Genomic DNA, 19,969 nt, shown 5'->3' on the forward strand with positions numbered 1-19,969 from the left:
CCCAGTCTGTATGTAAAGTTTCAGTTGCCAAGAATGTGTCCAATCCTTCTGTGTCTTCTAAAATTGCAGAGGCAGCAAGAGGTGCTGAGGCTGGTGCATCAGGTGTGGTGCCAGTCCCCCTCCCCCGACGCTGCAGGGTTCCTATTGCAGATCGTGGGGGCCAGAGGAGTGGGGAAAATAGTGGGGAGGCTGGCCTGGTGGTAGATAAGGGAAGGGAGAGTGGGGGGGAGGGGGTTGAAGGGGAGGATAGGTGTGGGGAGGCTGGTTGTGGTTTATCCAAAGATGATATGGAGTGGTTGGAGGATAGGAGGAGGAGGGGCAAAATAAGGAAAAAAAGGGGTTCAGTTCCCTTCAATCCTGAAGTTTTGCCTTTGAAAAATAAGTTTAAGGTCCTGTCGGACGATGATGATGATGATGATTGGGACTCGTTCAGTTCAGCGTCCTCCATGGACGATGAGTGCCAGGGCGCAACAAAGCGTGCTGGTTCTCCAGGGAGAGGGAGTAGTCAGGCTAAGAAACGTCTGCCTCAATTACCCTGATGGCAGTTCCCACTCCGTTAAAAGTGGCAACCATTAATGTTGCCAGCTTGAGATCAGTAAGCGCTCGTCATATGGCCTTATTTTTGCTCAGCGAGTTTGATGCTGACATTTTGTTTTTACAAGAGACCCATCTGAGTAGTCTGGCCGATATACATCTGGCAAAGAAGGAGTGGAGACGTGGTCCCTCATTTTGGTCTCTTGCGGCCGAGCCTTACAGCGGGGTTGCAGTCCTTTTTTCTGGTATGGTAACGTGCCGGCGGGTAATTGAGGTAGAGATTGGGAGATGCATGGTCTTGGACGTCTCTGTAAGGGGGCAGGACTTGTGCCTGATTAACATCTATGGTCCCCAGACAAAGTGGGACAGGAAATGCCTCTTTACAAAGATTAAGCCTTTTCTTTTTACGGCCCAGCAGGTTATCTTTGGAGGTGATTTCAACACCATTACTAGGTCTAAAGACAGGAGAGGTTTCAGAGATAAGCTGGGCTATGACACCCTTTTTCTCAATGCGATAGTTAGGGAAGCAGGTCTGGTAGATGCGCACATTAAGCGTTGCCCAGACAGCACGGGGTTCACTTTTCAGAGAGGTAGTAGTCAGAGTAGGATAGATAGGTTTTTTTTAAAGGGAGACTCTGCTTTTTCGGCACCTGTGTGTCGGGCAGTGGAGTTTTCTGACCACTGTATTCTGTCTGTGACTCTGAATGCCTCAGACATGCCACCTAGGGGGAGGGGTATCTGGAGATTGAATTCGGCCCTCCTGGAAGACGAGAGAGTAAGACAATCCTTTGAGGATTTTTTTCAAGCACAGGTAACAATCCTAGACTTTTGCAACAGCAAGTCAGAATGGTGGGAGCTTGTAAAACAGCGGACTGTTAGGCTTTTCAAGGCCATAGGAAGAAAGAAGCAGCGAGATAAGTATATCACCTACCAGCGTTTGCGGAGGAAACTTGACCGCCTTGTTTCGAATGGAGGAGATTCTGGGGCGATCTCTGAGGTGAAGCTCCTCCTTAGGAGACATGAATATGACCGGCACGCCTCTTTGGTTCAGGAGAGGGATTACGGGAAATACCATTCGCCTGACCCTTACCAGAACTGTAAACAGAGCGTAGCAGTTAAGACGGTCCATGGCCTGAAGGACAGTACGGGCTCTCTGACGAAGTCTAGGTCAGGGATCCTGGAGGTGGTCAGGTCATACTATGCCGATCTCCTGGGAGGAAGGAACCTTGATCGGACAAGGATGTTGGGTTTTTTGGACTCTACACCAGGACTGGAAAATAATGTTCCTTTGATGAATTTGACAGATGAAATCACTGCAGATGAGGTAATCCAGGCTATTGATAAACTGGCCATCAAGAAAACGCCAGGGCCAGATGGGTTGACAGCTGAGTTTTATAAATGTTTTAAGACGATCCTGGCTCCCTACCTTGCGGAGGTTTTTAATGGCTGTTTGCAGGAGGGTTCTCTCCCTCCCTCCATGAGGCAATCTGCAGTGATCCTTCTGTCAAAGGGTAAAGATCCTTCGATGATTGAGAATTGGCGCCCCATTAGCCTTCTTAATGTCGATAGAAAGATACTGGCAAAGATTTTTTTCTGGCGATTATCACCAGTGGCAGGCAGTTTGTTATCCCACCACCAGCACTGTTCGGTCCAAGGTAGAAGCACTTTCTCAGCAGTGTTAGCCGTCCGGGAGGCCTTGGAGCGTTGTAGGGCTGCTGGTTGGGGTAAATTTTTGCTGACATTGGATCAGGCTAAGGCCTTTGATCGGGTTAATCATGAGTACTTATGGCTCCTTCTTGGCAGATATGGCCTGGAGGGGGGTTTCATTGATTGGCTTAAGATTTTGTACAAAGGGGCTGAAAGCTTTCCGCTAGTTAATGGTTGGGTCGGGCAACCCTTTGCGGTCGGCTCGGGTGTGCGTCAGGGGTGCCCATTGAGTCCTCTGTTATATGCATTTGCAATTGACCCCTTCATCAGAAGGCTGGAGAATGGGCCATTGTGTGGGGTACCTTTGGGCATCGCTGGTGAGCCTCCTTTGAAAGTTGTGGCCTATGCTGATGATGTTTCTGTTTTTGTCTCTGGGACTGGAGAGGCGCAGGAGGTGGTCTCAGTGATAACGCAGTATTCAGAGGCATCAGGTTCAAAGGTCAACCAGGACAAGTGTGAAGCTTTCTGGATGGGCGTGGAAGGTGAGAGCTTTGTTCTCCCGGATGACTTCCCGGAGCCCCAGCAAAAAATTAGAGTTCTAGGCATTGAATTTGGCCCAGGTGACTATGGTCATGCAAATTGGGTGAACAGGCTGGAGAATGCCGATGCCAAGGTGGCAAGCTGGAAAGGTTGGCAGCTTTCCTTGAGGGAAAAGGTTGATCTGATCAAGACTTACCTGATTCCGATTTTTCTATATGTTAGTTTAGTTTGCATTTTGCCAGTTTCTCTCTACACCAGGGTCTATACTTGTTTCTTCCAGCTGTTATGGGGGAACAGAATAAACCTTGTCAAAAGGAATGTGACTTACCTTTCTAGGCGGGAGGGTGGTCTAGGGATGATCAACCCTGTAGTCTTTTTCTCTCTGATGTTTGTGAAGTACAATCTTGGTAACATGTTGGCAGAGAGACCGCCTGGGTGGGTTGGTATTTTCCAGTCCTGGTTTAGGCCCTTTCTGCGAGACTGGGAAAATGGTGGGCCAGTGAAAAGCCTGAGGGTCAAGCATGATAAGCTCCCGGCTTATGTTGCCCCGTGTTTGAAAATGCTTCGGCAGTGGCAAGTAACAGCAGGAGAAGTCAGATCTCTTCCAAGGAAACTTCTTGAGAAGCGGATCATGAGCTCTGTTTTTTGCGAGCCACTGGCCTTGAGGGATTGCCCAAGCCTGGTTTTGGGGGTGGGTTTGAGATTGATTAATTTGGAGAGAATCCCAATGAAGTTTAGGGATCAGGCTTGGCTTGCCTTTCATGGAAAACTATATGTGAAGGGCAACTTGAAGTTTCTTTCCATGAGTGATCGGGGCTGCCCGAGAGTGGAGTGTGGAGGAGTGGTGGAGTCCATGGATCACTTTCTACTTCAGTGCCCTTTTAATATAGAGGTGTACAAGAGGGTGGGGAGGGCTCTGAGTATACCCTTCCTCCCCCATATGAGTTATGCAGAGTGGGTGTATGGGGCTTTCCAGACTCGTCGGGATTATGATTTGGAAACACTTTTTTTAGTTAGTTTAGTAGTCCGTTATTTCACGTGGAGTGCACGGTGTCAGGTATCCTTACGGGGTAAAATCCTCCCTGTGGAAGTGGTGGTGGAGAACATTCTGGGTGAGGTTGGGAAGATTCGGGGTCTTGAGAAAGACAGGTGGCAGCAGGAGGCCTGGATAAAGGCGTGGAGGAATATCAGGGCTCTGTAGCTGCTGCCTGTTGATCTCGGGGTGTGCGGCTTTCTTTGTATTCTTCTTTCACTCCCTTAGATTTTCAGATCCAATACAATTTTGATAAAAGGCTACATGCATGGTGACGGTGATGTTCCTTAGTCTGGCTCTCCCATAGGGATTATGTAATGCGCAATTTGTTTTTGCACTGTTTATTTTGTTCTTGTTCTTTCTGGTTTGTATAATGATATTCAATTATTTTGTAAATATGTTTTTATTTATTTATTATGGTTTTATTGTATATAAGTTGTTGTTTGTAAGATTTTCAATAAAACAAAATTAACCCCTCATAATGGACACAGCGGGTGTACAGACCTGGGAACTCAGCACAGGGATGGTGGGAACCCCTCATAATGGGCACAGCGGGTGTACAGACCTGGGAACTCAGCACAGGGATGGTGGGAACCCCTCATAATGGACACAGCGGGTGTACAGACCCGGGAACTCAACACAAGGATGGTGGGAACCCCTCCTAATGGGCACAGCGGGTGTACAGACCCGGGAACTCAACACAAGGATGGTGGGAACCCCTCCTAATGGGCACAGCGGGTGTACAGACCCGGGAACTCAGCACAGGGATGGTGGGAACCCCTCCTAATGGGCACAGCGGGTGTACAGACCCGGGAACTCAGCACAGGGATGGTGGGAACCCCTCATAATGGGCACAGCGGGTGCACAGACCAGGGAACTATATACTGCTATATGAGAGATAGAAGAAACTGTCAGGTGGTCTAACTTTCCACTAAAGATTCCAGAAGAAAACTGAAATATTAATTTTGAGTGGACTTATCCTTTAGTTTGGCCTTGCCACCTTCCATTCCTGTTCCTTCTCTAGCTTATGTTGTGTGAATCACTAATGCATAGTCATGATTTTTCTCTCCTCTGTAGGGTCATCCTCTCTCTACAGTGGCAGGAACTTTGTGACGGCGTTCATGGAAGCATCTCCACTGGGAATAAGCCAGTTTGAGCTCATCCTGAATGGAATTGACTGTTGCGCTATGGTCAATGTGACAATACAAGGTTGTAACTTCTTCCAGAGCGTTACCCTCCAGCAGGGAGAAATGGTCAACCTCGCAATTCCAACCAGCGTCATGCTCAATGGCAGTTCCATCTCCTCCGCAGGAGTCATTGTGATTTCATCCAATAGCAGTATATCTGTCATCTCCAAGGTCCGGAGGACTGGTGGCTATGATTGGTCATACATCTACCCAGTGGATCTACTAGACAAACAATACTATGTCATCACACCCGTCTCAGCCTTACCAAGCAATGCCCAATTTGCGATATTAAACCTGGACCAGGCGAATTCTATCACAGTGACGTTATATGGTGGCACCGTCACATTCCAGGGCCAGTCCTTTACATCTGGAAGCTCAACGAGTTTCCAGCTCTCACCCTACCAAGGCGCTCAGTTCCAGCTGCCTGGCGGTGACCTCTCGGGGTCCTTCATACAAGCCAATAAACCCATCGCCGTTCTGAGTGGCCATCAAGATTACCAAAATTATCCGTTGTACTCCTACGGCTACGTCTTTGAGCAGCTGCTCCCTGAAAGTATCTGGGGAAGATCGTTTGTTTTGCCCCCGCTGTCTGTCCAGCCACGGAATGATGATGTCGTTCTGGTGATGGCTTCTCAAGGCACCAATCTGAATGTGTATAATGTGTCTGTGGTGGTGGCCTCCAAAAGTCTTTCAAGAGGAGACATTTTCGTGCAGAAAATTCATACGGACGCTCTCTGGATATCTGCCGATCATGATGTGATGGTCATGCTTGTCTGTTCCGGAGGTCCCATCAAGGCAAACACAACCCTAACTCCCTTCATGTCCAATGTGGTGGCCACCACAGACCTGGAGACCTCCCAGGTAGTTCATGATTCCACTGGCTTTACCACCAATCTGCTTGTAGTTACCGTTAGTGGCAAAATGTCAGGAACAGTGGTAGATGGAATCCCAGTCCCACCAAACACCACCTGGAATGACGATGACTTCAAGACCCTGAAATACTCCTGGGTGGAGGTGACCGTCTCCCCGGGATCTCACTATGTTCAACAACTTTTGAATGAACATGTCTGGGTCGTGTCCTACAGCTTTACTGGTAATAGTTCTTACAATTCTATTATTATTATAGTCATTCAGCCATGATGCAAGCTGCACTGTCTGCACTGCATAGAGGATTTGAGGATTATTTCAGACAAAAATGTATGTGGTCGTTATGTACTAAACGATGGACAGTTACTGAAAGTATAGATTGGACCAATGGCCTACTTACCAAGATTTCACAATAACATCAGAGATGTTAAACTTCCTCCCATTGGTCTTTCCCACCCTATAAGACCAGAACATGCTTCCGTTCCAACCTGCGAAGGCCTACCGTATTAATACTGTCCCTCCAGGGGCGGACTGACAACTCATGGGGCCCCCGGGCAATAGGAGATTATGGGGCCACACAGTATACACAAACAGACACACACAGTATACAATCACACAGTATACAAAGACATGTTTCTATTGGCTGAGAAGGTACTGTAGAGGTGGGGCAGCTATAATCTCAGGATTTTTAGACCAAAAGGATGTCGGTGAGGGACATTTCAGAGACAGATGTAAAAAAAACACAGATTTTTACATACTGTCCCTGTTTTTACTAAGGATGGCAACCCTGATGGGGGCCCCCTAGTGGCCTGGGGCCCTCGGGCAGTGCCCGAGTGGCCGAATGGTCAGTCCGCCCCTGTGTCCCTCTAAACTTAGGAACGTAGGAATGCACTGAAGGTCATCAGTAGATGAACAGTGAGGAGTAAATCCTACCCCCCCTCCAAACCCATCATACCATCACATATCCCCTCCCCAATATCCACCCTCCCCACACAAATCCCCCCCCCATCCTCAAATATGCAGCCCCATGAAAATTTTCTTGCGCAAAATCTTTTCTTTCAGCACAACTCCTCTCCCAAATCACTTTCCCTCAAAATCCCCCATTCCAACACAAATCTTCTCCCCTACCCAAATCCCCTGACACAAATACTTTCCCCCCGGCTCATATATCCAACCCATGAAAATATCCTTCCCCAAAACCTTTCCTTACAGCACAACTCCTCTACCATATGGCCCCCCCCCCCCCGGCTCATATATCCAACCCATGAAAATATCCTTCCCCAAAATCTTTTCTTTCAGCACAACTCATCTCTTAGATCACCTTCCCCCAAAAATCCCCCAGCCCAGCACCAATCTTCTCCCCTACCCAAACCCCCTGGCACAAATACCCTCCCCTCAGCACAAATATCCAACCTCACAAAAATCTCCTTCGCCAAAATCTTTGCTTTCAGTACAAATCCTCTCCCAAATCACCCCCCCAAACAAAATCTCTTATCCAAGCACCAACCCCCCCCCCCAAAAGACCCCCAACACAATATTCCCCCCAAAAAACCCTCCCAGCTCTTTCCTTTCCTCATAATATACATTCAGAGCACAAATCCTGCACCACATTCCCCACTGAGCACAAGCCCCCTTTCTCTAGGACAAATTCCCGACACCCATTCAGGCACAAATCATCTCCCCTCCCAACATAAGAGCCTCCCTCCCAGCATCTTTCCCTCAAATCCCCCCTGAGCACAAATCCTCTTTCCCCAGGACAAAATTTAAACCCCCATCCCAGCACAAATCTTTGCTCCCCCCATTATATCCCCAGTGTAATCCCCTCTCCATGTCTGAACTTACAGACCTTAGATTGAGCATATCAGATGGCCCGGGGGGGTGTCCTTACTCCCAGGCACCCCCAGTGTTGTGTCATGAGGCATGTCAGAATCGAGGGGGAGCTTCTCCCAGCTCAGAATATATTGTGGTGGCAGTTTGTGGGGAGAGATGCCATCTGCTGCCATTGCTGGTGATTGTGGTGTTGTGGACTTAGGGAAGCCCGCAGGGGGTGAGAGGTATTTCTCCCCCCGGATGTCCAGTGCTAATGAAGACACCTCATTACAGTAGTCAGTGTACCCCATTAAATTGGCAGTCAATGTTCTCCCTTTCATTGGTGGTCAGTGTCTCCTTACACTGTGCCTCTTTGGTGATCCGTGTACCCGATTAAATTGGTGGTCAGTGTGCTCCATTACAGTAGCGGTCAGTGTACCTCATTACGTTGGCGGTCAGTGTCCACCATTATATTGGAAGCCAGTGTCCCCTTACATTGTACCTCATTGGTGATTAGTGCGCCTCATTACAGTAGTTGTCAGGTTGCCCCATTAAATTGGTGGTCAGCGTGCCCCATTACAATGGTGGACAGTGCCAACAGTGTACAATGGTGGTCAGTGCCAACAGTGTACTCAGCAGGAAAGCACAGGGAACGGGTGCAGGAAGAAGATCGGCAGCATAGGAGGAAGGGGCGGGCTCTTAAATGTAAACACAAGAAGTGACCAACCACAGTGATCCCATAGCACAGAGCCACTCTGATTGGCTCTGTGCCTTTGCTTATGATCATGGCTGTCTAATGACTGCACAAATCCTATGAAATGTGCAGCATTGTGCGGGCAGTTTGGACACCCAGGTCCCCTCCCATAGGAGATTCGGGGCATGTGTTCACTGTCCCTGATGCTAGTTACCCCCAATTTTATCTGTATTGTCTCCTTTAGATCGCAAAGTGCTGCACAAACTGTTGGCATCATCTAAATCCTGTATAATTAAATAGAGTAGCTGTTATATTGATTTGTGACTTTTCGTTCTGCACAGGTAATGCCACCTCGCTTCCCTGCGCTGGGAATACCTCCGCCTCCTTCAACTTTTATGGCAGCGGTTTGAACTGTAGCTGCCAGAGGCCGCAACTTGTCAACACCAGTCTACTTGGGATGACCACTCCCAACACCAGTCTACAAGGGATGACCACTCCCAACACCAGTCTACAAGGGATGACCACTCCCAACACCAGTCTACAAGGGATGACCACTCCCAACACCAGTCTACAAGGGATGACCACTCCCAACACCAGTCTACAAGGGATGACCACTCCCAATACCAGTCTACAAGGGATGACCACTCCCAACACCAGTCTACAAGGGATGACCACTCCCAACACCAGTCTACAAGGGATGACCACTCCCAATACCAGTCTACAAGGGATGACCACTCCCAACACCAGTCTACAAGGGATGACCACTCCCAACACCAGTCTACAAGGGATGACCACTCACAACACCAGTTCATATGGGATGACCACTCCCAACACCACTGTCTTCAAAAGCCTGACCACCAAGACCTGCAAAGGTAGGAAGGGTTATCAATAATTGTAGCACTCACCCCCGTAGGGCTCACTGCAGAGTTAAACGGGTACTTTCCCAAGTAAGTTTGAAAAAGTCCTCCCATCTGGGAGAGATACTGGAGCTTGTTTCTTGGTAGCACCAACTTGGGGTGACCTAACCTGCCTTGATTGTACCTGGTGAGGTATTCACTTTCTTCACCAAAGTGCGTTCTCTCTTCTCCTCTGGAGGTATTCCTTCCTGCACCTCAACATGGTTTGATTCTGTTATTCTTCTGTAGAAAGACAGCAGTCAATCCACTAACTGTTCAGCCATCTGAATGTGTCACTTCAGCTAGGACCCTCCCTTGTGTCCCCTCCTCTGCTATATCTTATAATTCAAGCACGTCTCTTGAAGTGGACTCTCCCACTTTTTGCTTCCAGACTCCCGAGGTCCCCCAATGCTACTGCCTGGCTGTTCCCTACTACCAGGTGGTTGACTATCTTGTCCAGGTAACCCTGATCATCTGTTGGAAAATTGAGTATTAAGCTACTTGCTTCCCTCGCTAGGGCTTTGATAGCCGGTTCTACCTGCTGAGTGGGTGGAATATCATATGATTAGATGAGAGCCCTTTCCAAGTTCTGGAAATATCTTCACCTACATCAACTTTTATGGCAGCAGCTTGGACTGTAGCTGCCAGAGCCTGCAACTTGTAAGTACCAGTCTACATGAGATGACCACTCACAACATCAGTCCATATAGAATGACCACTCCCAACACCACTGTCTTCAAAAGCCCAACCACCAAGATCTGCAAAGGTAGGAAGGGTTATTAATAAATGTAACACTCACCCCCATAGGGCTCACTGTAAAGTTAAACAGATTCTTTCCCAAGTTAGTGCAAAGCAGCCAGGCACACGGCAGCAGCACAACCAGGAGTGCCCCAGGGCAAGCAGCCCATGGAGCGATATTCCCAGTCAGGGGAAAAACAATCTCTTTTGGGCTTCAGCCTACTTACCAGGAATCCATCCACCATCTAGGCACACCTCCCCAGAGATTGTATAGGCCTTACTAAATATTCAGGCTGGGTATTTGAAACCTTTCACCCCCAATCTCCAGAAGCTTCTCCTAGAGTCAGGGGAAGGTAATCAAACTCCCAGCCTATGGAGCTTCGAGCCAGACTAAACTAAACAATTCTGGTAGCTACAGCAGATGCCCAAACTAATGTTACTTAACAGCCTGTGTAGGAGAGCGTTATATCAAGCAGTCACTTGGTGTCAGGATCTTGCAGTCTCGAAGAGCTCAGACTGGGAGAGGAAGCGGTAGAACAAGGAGCCCATCAGTCATGCTGCGGTGCTCATGTGCTAACAAGAAAAATGTTAATAGGAGAAGTAGGCAGAGTGACAGAGAGAGGAAATCATCAGTCTTCTGCTTCTCCTTTCACTGACCAATCTGGAGGAAGCTCCACTCACTGTCAAGGGAACATGCTACAGTAACACCATAAACATAGATGTGACATGTTCTTAAAGAGGAAGTAAACCCTGATGAGTTTACTTCCTCTTTCATTCCCTGCAAAGGCAAAGCATAATGGATTACTATGCATTGCATCGGATCGCATCGCATAGTAGCCCATTATGTGTCACTTACCTGACACAGGAGCCAGCAAAGTCACCGCTGTCCCCTGTAGTCCGCCGCATCCATCTTGTTGGTGGGGTCTCGCAGCTCCGCCGCTGTCATTCGCCTTGGCATAGTAAATATAACAATGACTAAGCCCTTTTTGATTGCTCTGAAGAATTCACAAATCTGACACTTTTAAAGAAATGGGGTGCACAGAGGTGCATTTGGAGACACTGGGCTCACAGGGGTACATTTGGAGATACAGTGTGCACAAGGGTATACTGGGAGAAAAGAGGATAGTAGGACAAATGGGGAGCACAAGACACACACATTTGGAGTGCATGAAGCACACTTGGAGACTTGGGGTGCACAGGGCTCACTTGGAGACTTGAGAAACACTTGGAGACTTGGGGAACACAAGGCACACTTGGAGACACAGGGAACACAAGGCACACTTGGAGACTTGGAGAACACAGGGCACACTTGGAGACATAGGGAACACAGGGCACACTTGGAGACACAGGGAACACAGGGCACACTTGGAGACACAGGGAACACTTGAAGATTTGGAGAACACAGGGCACACTTGAAGACTTGAGAAACACAAGGAACACTTGGAGACTTGGGGAACACAGAGCACACTTGGATACACAGGGAACACAGGGCACACTTGGAGACACAAGGCACACTTGGAGAACACAGGGCACACTTGAAGACTTGGAGAACACAGGGCACACTTGAAGACTTGAGAAACACAAGGAACACTTGGAGACTTGGGGAACACAGAGCACACTTGGATACACAGGGAACACACAGCACACTTGGAGACTTGGGGAACACAGAGCACACTTGGATACACAGGGAGCACACAGCACACTTGGAGACTTGGAGAACACAGGCCACACTTGAAGACTTGAGAAACACAAGGAACACTTGGAGACTTGGGGAACACAGAGCACACTTGGAGACACAGGGAACACAGGGCACACTTGGAGACACAGGGAACACAAGGCACACTTGGAGACACAGGGAACACAAGGCACACTTGGAGACTTGAGAAACACAGGGCACACTTGAAGACTTGAGAAACACAAGGAACACTTGGAGACTTGGGGAACACAGAGCACACTTGGAGACTTGGGGAACACAGAGCACACTTGGAGACTTGGGGAACACAGATCACACTTGGAGACTTGGAGAACACAGGGCAGACTTGAAGACTTGAGAAACACAAGGAACACTTGGAGACTTGAGGAACACAGGGCACACTTGGATACACAGGGAACACACAGCACACTTGGAGACATGGGGTGCACAGGGCACACTTGAAGACTTGAGAAACACAAGGCACACTTGGAGACATGGGGTGCACAGGGCATACCTGGAGACTTGATGTGCACAGGGCACACTTGGAGACTTGGGGTACACATGGTGGACTTGGGGACTTGGGGTGCACTTGGAGGCACATAGAGAACAGGGCACACTTGGAGACTTGGGGTGCCTCTGTAGCACCATCTAGCATGACCTGCAGTAACCATGACCCAATTTCTGACTCACAAAGCTTACCATGAGTCATAAGCATACATTTGCCTACACTGGCACTAGTAGCACAATTGAGAGTGCTACAGAGAGTATGTTAGAGAATCAGTTTCTTTCATCCGACCAGAAGAGTCTGACAGGTGGTAACTAGTGATGAGCCAAGCTGCCCGGGTTCAGTTAGAGAAGGGTTCACCTGTTTGGATGCCGCACCCAAACCCCATGGAAATCATGGGGTTTGAAAAAGAAAGTGCTCAACATGTGGAAGAAGATAGGCATCCCTTGCAGTGACAGCATTCAGGTACCTATAGTTCATGTAAAAGGAACTGGTGCCATCCTTCCTTTGTACCAAGATGATAGCGGCCAACCATAGGCTCCTGCTGTTTTCAGTCACCCCTTGTTACATCATCTGTTCCAGCATCTGCTTGACTTCTTGGTTGAGGTGAACACTAGATGCCAACAGGAAAAGTCCTTCCATCCAAGAGAGAGACTGGGGCTTGTTTCTTGGCAACTCCATGGGGGGGGGGGGGGGACCTCATCTGCCTTGATTTTTCCTGAGGAGGTGTTAACTTTCCTCACCAAGGTGCATTCTCCCTTTTTTTTTCACCTGGAGGTATTCCTTCCTGCACCCTAACATGGATGGTTCTGTCTGAAGCTAGGCCATTCCTTCCATCAATTTCCAGATGGACGCTTCACATGGAGCTGTCTGTTCAATTTGTGGTAGGTCCAGTTGTCTTCCACCTGCTGTAGCCATAAGTATGTCCATGCCAGTACATCTCTGCTCAGAACAGACTATGGTCTTCTCCAACGGTTTGTAGAGTTTCAAACTTGGCTTATATCTGTTATTGTCCTGTAGAAAGACAGCAGTCAATCCACAAACTGTTCAGCCATCTGAATGTGTCACTCCAGCCAGGCCATCCTCGTACCTCCCAACCTTTTGAGATGGCATTGAGGGACATCTATTAGCAAAAGTATGTAGGCATAGGACACACCCCCTGCCACACATTATTAAAGGAGAATTATACAAAAACTTGGGGTTCTTTGAGAAGGGGGTGTAGCTCCTCTCTCATTAAGAGGTTGGTTGTAGATTGTTGCTCAGGTAGCCCACCGAAGAGACCCCAGGCAGACTCCACAAGATATGGCTGGATGAGCCTTTTGGTCTGGAGGTTCAGTTGGCTGAAGGTCCTCTGGAAGGGCAGTACTCTGAAATCTGCTGGTAGAGTGTCCAAAAACAGCAACTAGGGTTTCACAGAGATGTGTGCTCTTGCACCCTCTGCTAGAGGCCCGCATGCCAGACACAGCGATGGAAGAATCAGCACCTAGTAAGAGCTCATGTACCTGGTCACTGCTGTATCATCAGCCAGGGTCTCTCTGAGTAGCGGGAGGAGATGGAATTTTTAATCTCCGGGTCTGTCCAGGAGTCTGGAGGATGATGGAGAATTAATGGGAATAAAGTTAAAGAAGCCCACAGCTCCTGCTGAGGGAGGTGAGTTAAAGGGAACCCCGCTAGATGAGTGATAAGATTGTCATAGAGGAGGGGGGGGGCAGATCCCTTGAGTCAGCTTAAATGTAAATTTTATGTTCTGCATATCAATATTGTGAATACCGACTAACATGTCTCTCTTCCTCCTTCAGATGGGTTGGCCGACCTCTACATGATGAGCACGCAACTTAGTTGGTGGGACGCCCTACGCTACTGCCGCCAGTACTACACCGACCTGTTCAGTCTTCCTGATCAAAGCACCCAGAACCTTGTGGCCACCACAATGAGGATGGCTAGTATGTCAAAGAATGGTCTATGGATCGGCCTCCGCAGGCACAAAGTGTGGGGGTACCTATACTGGACTGATGGGGAACCCACCAACTACATGAACTGGGGAAATGGTGAGCCCAATGACCCCATCACCAACATGTGTACCCTCATCTCACCAGACAAGAACTTCACCTGGATGGGCCAGTGCTGTTCCATGAAGCTTAGCTTTATCTGCTACTGACACCCCTTCTGGGATGCATCTCACATCCACCAATCACCACTGAGACCCCTCCTCCTTTGGGATATATAACACCCGCCAATCACTACTGACCCCCCCAGGATATATCACATCCACCAATCACCACTGAGACCCCTCCTCCCAGGATATATCACATCCACCAATCACCACTAAGACCCCTCCCCCCTTTGGGATATATAACACCCGTCAACCACTACTGACCCCCCCAGGATATATTACATCCACCAATCACCATTGAGACTCCTCCTCTGAGAGATATAACACCCACCAATCACTACTGACCCCCCTCCTCCCAGGATATATTACACCCACCAATCACTATTGAGGCTCCTCCCCCTGGGATATATAACACACACTTATAACTACTGACACCAATCCGGGGATATATCACACCCACCTATCACTACTGACACCCTTCCCATGGTAAATCACATCCACCAATCACTACTGACACCCCTTTCCCGGGATTTATAACACCCACCAATCACTACTGACCCCCCAGAATATATTGCACCCACCAATCACTATTGAGACTCCTCCTCTGAGAGATATAACACCCACCAATCACTATTGAGACTCCTCCTCTGAGAGATATAACACCCACCAATCACTACTGACCCCCCCGAATATATTGCACCCACCAATCACTATTGAGACTCCTCCACTGAGAGATATAACACCCACCAATCACTACTGAGACCCCTCCCCCTAGGATATATAACACCCACCAATCACTACTGACACCCCTCCCCCCAGGATATATAACACCCATCAATCACTACTGACACCCCTCCCCCCAGGATATATAACACCCACCAATCACTACTGACACCCCTCCCCCCAGGATATATAACACCCACCAATCACTACTGAGACCCCTCCCCCCAGGATATATAACACCCACCAATCACTACTGACATCCCTCCCCCCAGGATATATAACACCCACCAATCACTACTGACACCCCTCCCCCCAGGATATATAACACCCACCAATCACTACTGAGACCCCTCCCCCCAGGATATATAACACCAACCAATCACTACTGAGACCCCTCCCCCCAGGATATATAACACCCACCAATCCCTACTGAGACCCCTCCCCCAAGGATATATAACACCCACCAATCACTACTGACACCCCTCCCCCCAGGATATATTACACCCACCAATCACTACTGAGACCCCTCCCCCAAGGATATATAACACCCACCAATCACTACTGACACCCCTCCCCCCAGGATATATAACACCCACCAATCAATACTGAGACCCCTCCTCCACTTGGGATATATAACACCCACCAATCACCACTGAGATCCCTCCCCCCTTTGGGATATATAACACCCGCCAACCACTACTGACACCTCTCCCGCGGGATATGTTACAACTTCCATCACTAATGAGACCCCTGCAGAGATTTATTACATTGGCGGGTCACTGGGGGGGTGGGGGGGGTGGAAGGATGAAGGGGTTATAGGGGATGGTCCACATTATCCATTCCATACCAGAAGAAGAAGAAGTCATATTCTGGAGTCACCTCCTTTTATTTTAATATTGTTTGCTAATTTGTCTGGATTGTAACATCTGTCTTTTCCTTTCATGCCCCCCCCCAGTGATAATAAATCCGAGAATTGAGAATCTGGTGTTCATTGCTCAAAAGGATGCAGGAAGAAGAAGGGGTTGTTGTGTGTGTGATTGTATTGTGTCACCGGCCCCTGTACGCTGATTGGTAAGTCACTGAGATTGCATTGTGTGGCTGTATATTTATGTATATTGCAGAACTTGGCTGACAGACAATGAGATGGCCAATCCGATTGCATGCAGGTTTGTATCTGTGTATGGAAGTTATAGGTGGGCACAGATCTCATTGCCAGACAGGGACTGTATGACTGGTGCGTGTATGGGGGAGTGGGAAAGATGAATGCGTAGGATTCTGGTTCTGAAGCCTGGGGAAATCACTGTAGCCCCCCCCCCCCGTCTTATACAGGGGCTACCAGTCACATTTAGTGCTGCTGGGTGATAGGCAACTTTATTAGTTTATAGTCTACATCAGGGGTGTCAAACTTAAATTCATTGTGGGCCACATCGGCATTATGGTTGCCCTTAAAGATCCGGTTGTATCTGTAAGACTATGTATCTACTTAGATACTTAGGAGTACGCAGTATACAGAGTGTAGAAGTATCCACCATATCTATATCCACCACATCCATATCCACCATATTCATATCCAAAGTATCCACCATATACATATCCACCATATCCATATCCATCATTTACAAATCCAGCATATCCATATCCATCATATCTATATCCACCATATCCATATCCAAAGTATCTACCATATCCAAATCCACCATATTCATACCATATCTATATCCACCATATCCATATACACCATACACATATCCAAAGTATCCAACATATACATATCCACCATTTCCAAATCCACCATATCCACCATCTCTATATCCACCATATCTATATACATCATATCTATATCCACCATATCCATAGCATATCCATATCCAAAGTATCCACCATATCCATATCCACCCGATTCCAAGTATCTATCCACCATATCCACATACTCCACATCCATATCCACCATATCTATATTTAACATATCATAGCCAAACTATCCACCATATCTATATCCACCATATCCATATCCACCATATCCATATCCACCATATCCATATCCACCATATCTATATCCACTATATGCATACAATATATATATCCACCATATCCATATCCACTATATGCATACAATATCTATATCCACCATATCCATATCCACTATATGCATACAATATATATATCCACCATATCCATATCCACTATATGCATACAATATCTATATCCACCATATCCATATCCACTATATGCATACAATATATATATCCACCATATCCATATCCAAAGTATCCAATAAATCCATATCCAAAGTATCCACCATATTCATATCCAAAGTATCCACCACATCCATATCCACCATATCCATATCCACCATATCTATATCTACCATATCTATATCCCCCATATCCATATCCAAAGTATCTACCATATCCATATCATATCTATATCTATATGTACCATATTCATATTCACCATATCCATATCCAAAGTATCCATATCCAACATATCCATAGCCACCAAATGCATACCATATCTATATCCACCACATCCATACCATATCTATATCCACCATATTCATAACATATCTATATCCACCATATTCATAGCCACCATATCCATACCATATCTATATCCACCATATTCATATCCACCATATCCATACCATATCTATATCCACCATATTCATATCCACCATATCCATATCCATCATATCCATACCATGGGTGCGCTACCTACACAGTTCAGAGTTCAGAAGTCTGTGACCTGCAGAGTTCAGGAGTGTGCGGTGTACAGAGTTCCCCCCCAATAAAAAAAGCTTCCTCACATCTCATCTGCCCGGCTCTAGTACCTTCTGGCAGTTTAGGTGGCTCTGCGTCTCTCCCTCTCACTTGCAGGAGATCATTGGTGGGCACTATTATGTCCCAATGTGAGTGCGTGCTGGCTAGGCAGAGAGCTGCAAGAGTCAGAGGTGGGGGAACTCTGTTCCAGCTGAAAAAAAAAAGCCCTGGGTGTGAGGGCCACATAAAGTGGCCTGGTGGGCCATATTTGGCCCACAGGCCTTGTGTTTGATACTTATGGTCTACATGTTCATTTGGTTTTCCCCTAATTTCAATGTAGCTGTGGTTTCTGCCTGCTGCCCGTAGGTGTCACTGGCACCTCTGGTATTAGTATGACAAGTTACAGTAAAACTGGCTTACGAATAGTCATACTTCTCTTAGCCAACCAGTAAGAGTTTCCTGGCTACTGGTGCATGCCGGGAGAGGAAATCCCTCCAAAGTGAGGGTAACAAGGAAAAATCTGTCGCCGCCACGGAGGCGCCATTTTGTTTGGTTAGTATTGGAGCGGACTAAGAATATCCGCTCATAATATGGTGTACCCGACTGTACATGGTTGGCGGTGTGGTGTAAAAACAGCAATTCATCAAAATCTCCAATTACTCATGGTTTACATTAACCCCGAAGTGACGTAATTGGAGATCTTGATGAATTGGCTAATTTGACAGAACAAGGGAATCCTTGATTGTCACCAGAACTACTGTCCCCATTGGAAGATTTCTCCTCTATTCCAATTCTGGTGACAACCTAAAATTTGGGATTTTTTTTCTACATTCGTCCCAATCTATCTCCACTCTATCCAAAACCGACGAGTGCGGACTGATGGTGGCCCCCGCTCATCAGTTTTAATGATGGTTTTCTCTACAAATGCTGAAACTATAGGGCCCGGCCCTCCATCTAACAATGCAGCCTGTCCACCTTTGAACCTTTAAGGAGCATCAGGTGAGTGGGTGGGCAGTGGTCACCAAGGGCAGGCCAGGCTCGGTCATTGAGGTTCCAGTCCTTCCTTCCAGGACCAGAAGGGAAGAAGTCCACCACCCACCCTTTTTTGCACCACTCCCTGCGGTCTGGAACCCCAACCAGGTATGAAAAATGAAGAATCGTACATGTTGGAGCAACATGATGATCACTTATTCCTCAACCTAATTAGGAAGCATGCTGTGGGTACAAGGACTGAGTCAGACATGTGCAATGTATACATAGAGAAAATTCACACTTTAACCTAGTATACTGTATCTACACAACATCCAGTATTTAAAGGGGTTGTAAAGGTTTGTTTTTTATTTTCTAAATAGGTTCCTTTAAGCTAGTGCATTGTTGGTTCACTTACCTTTTCCTTCGATTTCCCTTCTAAATGTTTTTTTTTCTTTGTTTTCTTTGTCTGAATTTCTCACTTCCTGTTCCTCCTCAGTAAGCTGTTCTGGCTGACTAAACACCACTCGGATGATGGTGTGAAGTTTACTGAGGAGAAACAGGAAGTGAGAAATTCAGACAAAGAAAAAAAAACATTTAGAAGGGAAATCGAAGGAAAAGGTAAGTGAACCAACAATGCACTAGCTTAACCGGTTCCCGACCAGCGCACGACGATGTACGTCGACAGAATGGCACGGGCAGGCATATTGGCGTACAGGTACGTCCAATATTCAATGCCGCCCTGCCATCAGGAGCGTGCTGCCTGCGGCGTCGCTCCCGCGCTGGTCGGGACCCCCGTGAGTCCGGTCGCGGGACCTGCGGACTCGATCGGCGCGGGCGTCCCCGCGATCGTCTCATGGGACGGCTGAATGGAGGAAATGCCATGTAAACAGCATTTCTCCATTCTGCCTAGCAACTAGTGACGCTGATCTCTGCTCCATGTGATTGGAGCAGAGATCAGTGTTCACTAAATGAAAGCCCAACCCCCCCACAGTTAGTAACACACCCCTAGGAAACTTAACCCCTACACTGCCACCCACTGGTTAACCCCTTCACTGCCAGTGTCATTTACACAGGAATCACTGCATTTATATAGCAGTGATTACTGTATAAATGACAATTGTCCCAAAAATGTGTCAAAAATGTCTGATGGGTCCCCCACAATGTCGCAGTCACAATAAAAATCGCTGATCGCCGCCATTACTAGTAAAAAAAAAATAATAAAAAATTATTAATAAAAATGCTATAAAACTATCCCTATT

General features: G+C 47.5%; 1 protein-coding gene across 1 annotated transcript in view; it reads left to right on the top strand.

The window, feature by feature from the left end:
- The window catches only part of LOC143959505 (uncharacterized), a 90,273-nt gene that overhangs the window by 20,081 nt on the left and 50,223 nt on the right, over positions 1-19,969 (top strand). The window contains exons 2-4 of the mRNA XM_077468183.1: positions 4,832-6,034; positions 8,653-9,183; positions 13,943-14,299. Of these exons, the coding sequence (XP_077324309.1) occupies positions 4,832-6,034; positions 8,653-9,183; positions 13,943-14,299 (2,091 nt within the window). The remainder of the gene's footprint in view (positions 1-4,831; positions 6,035-8,652; positions 9,184-13,942; positions 14,300-19,969) is intronic.

This window comes from Lithobates pipiens, unplaced genomic scaffold (assembly GCF_037356315.1).
Source record: "Lithobates pipiens isolate NorthernLeopardFrog02 unplaced genomic scaffold, aLitPip1_a1.2 Scaffold_78, whole genome shotgun sequence".
NCBI lineage: Eukaryota > Metazoa > Chordata > Amphibia > Anura > Ranidae > Lithobates > Lithobates pipiens.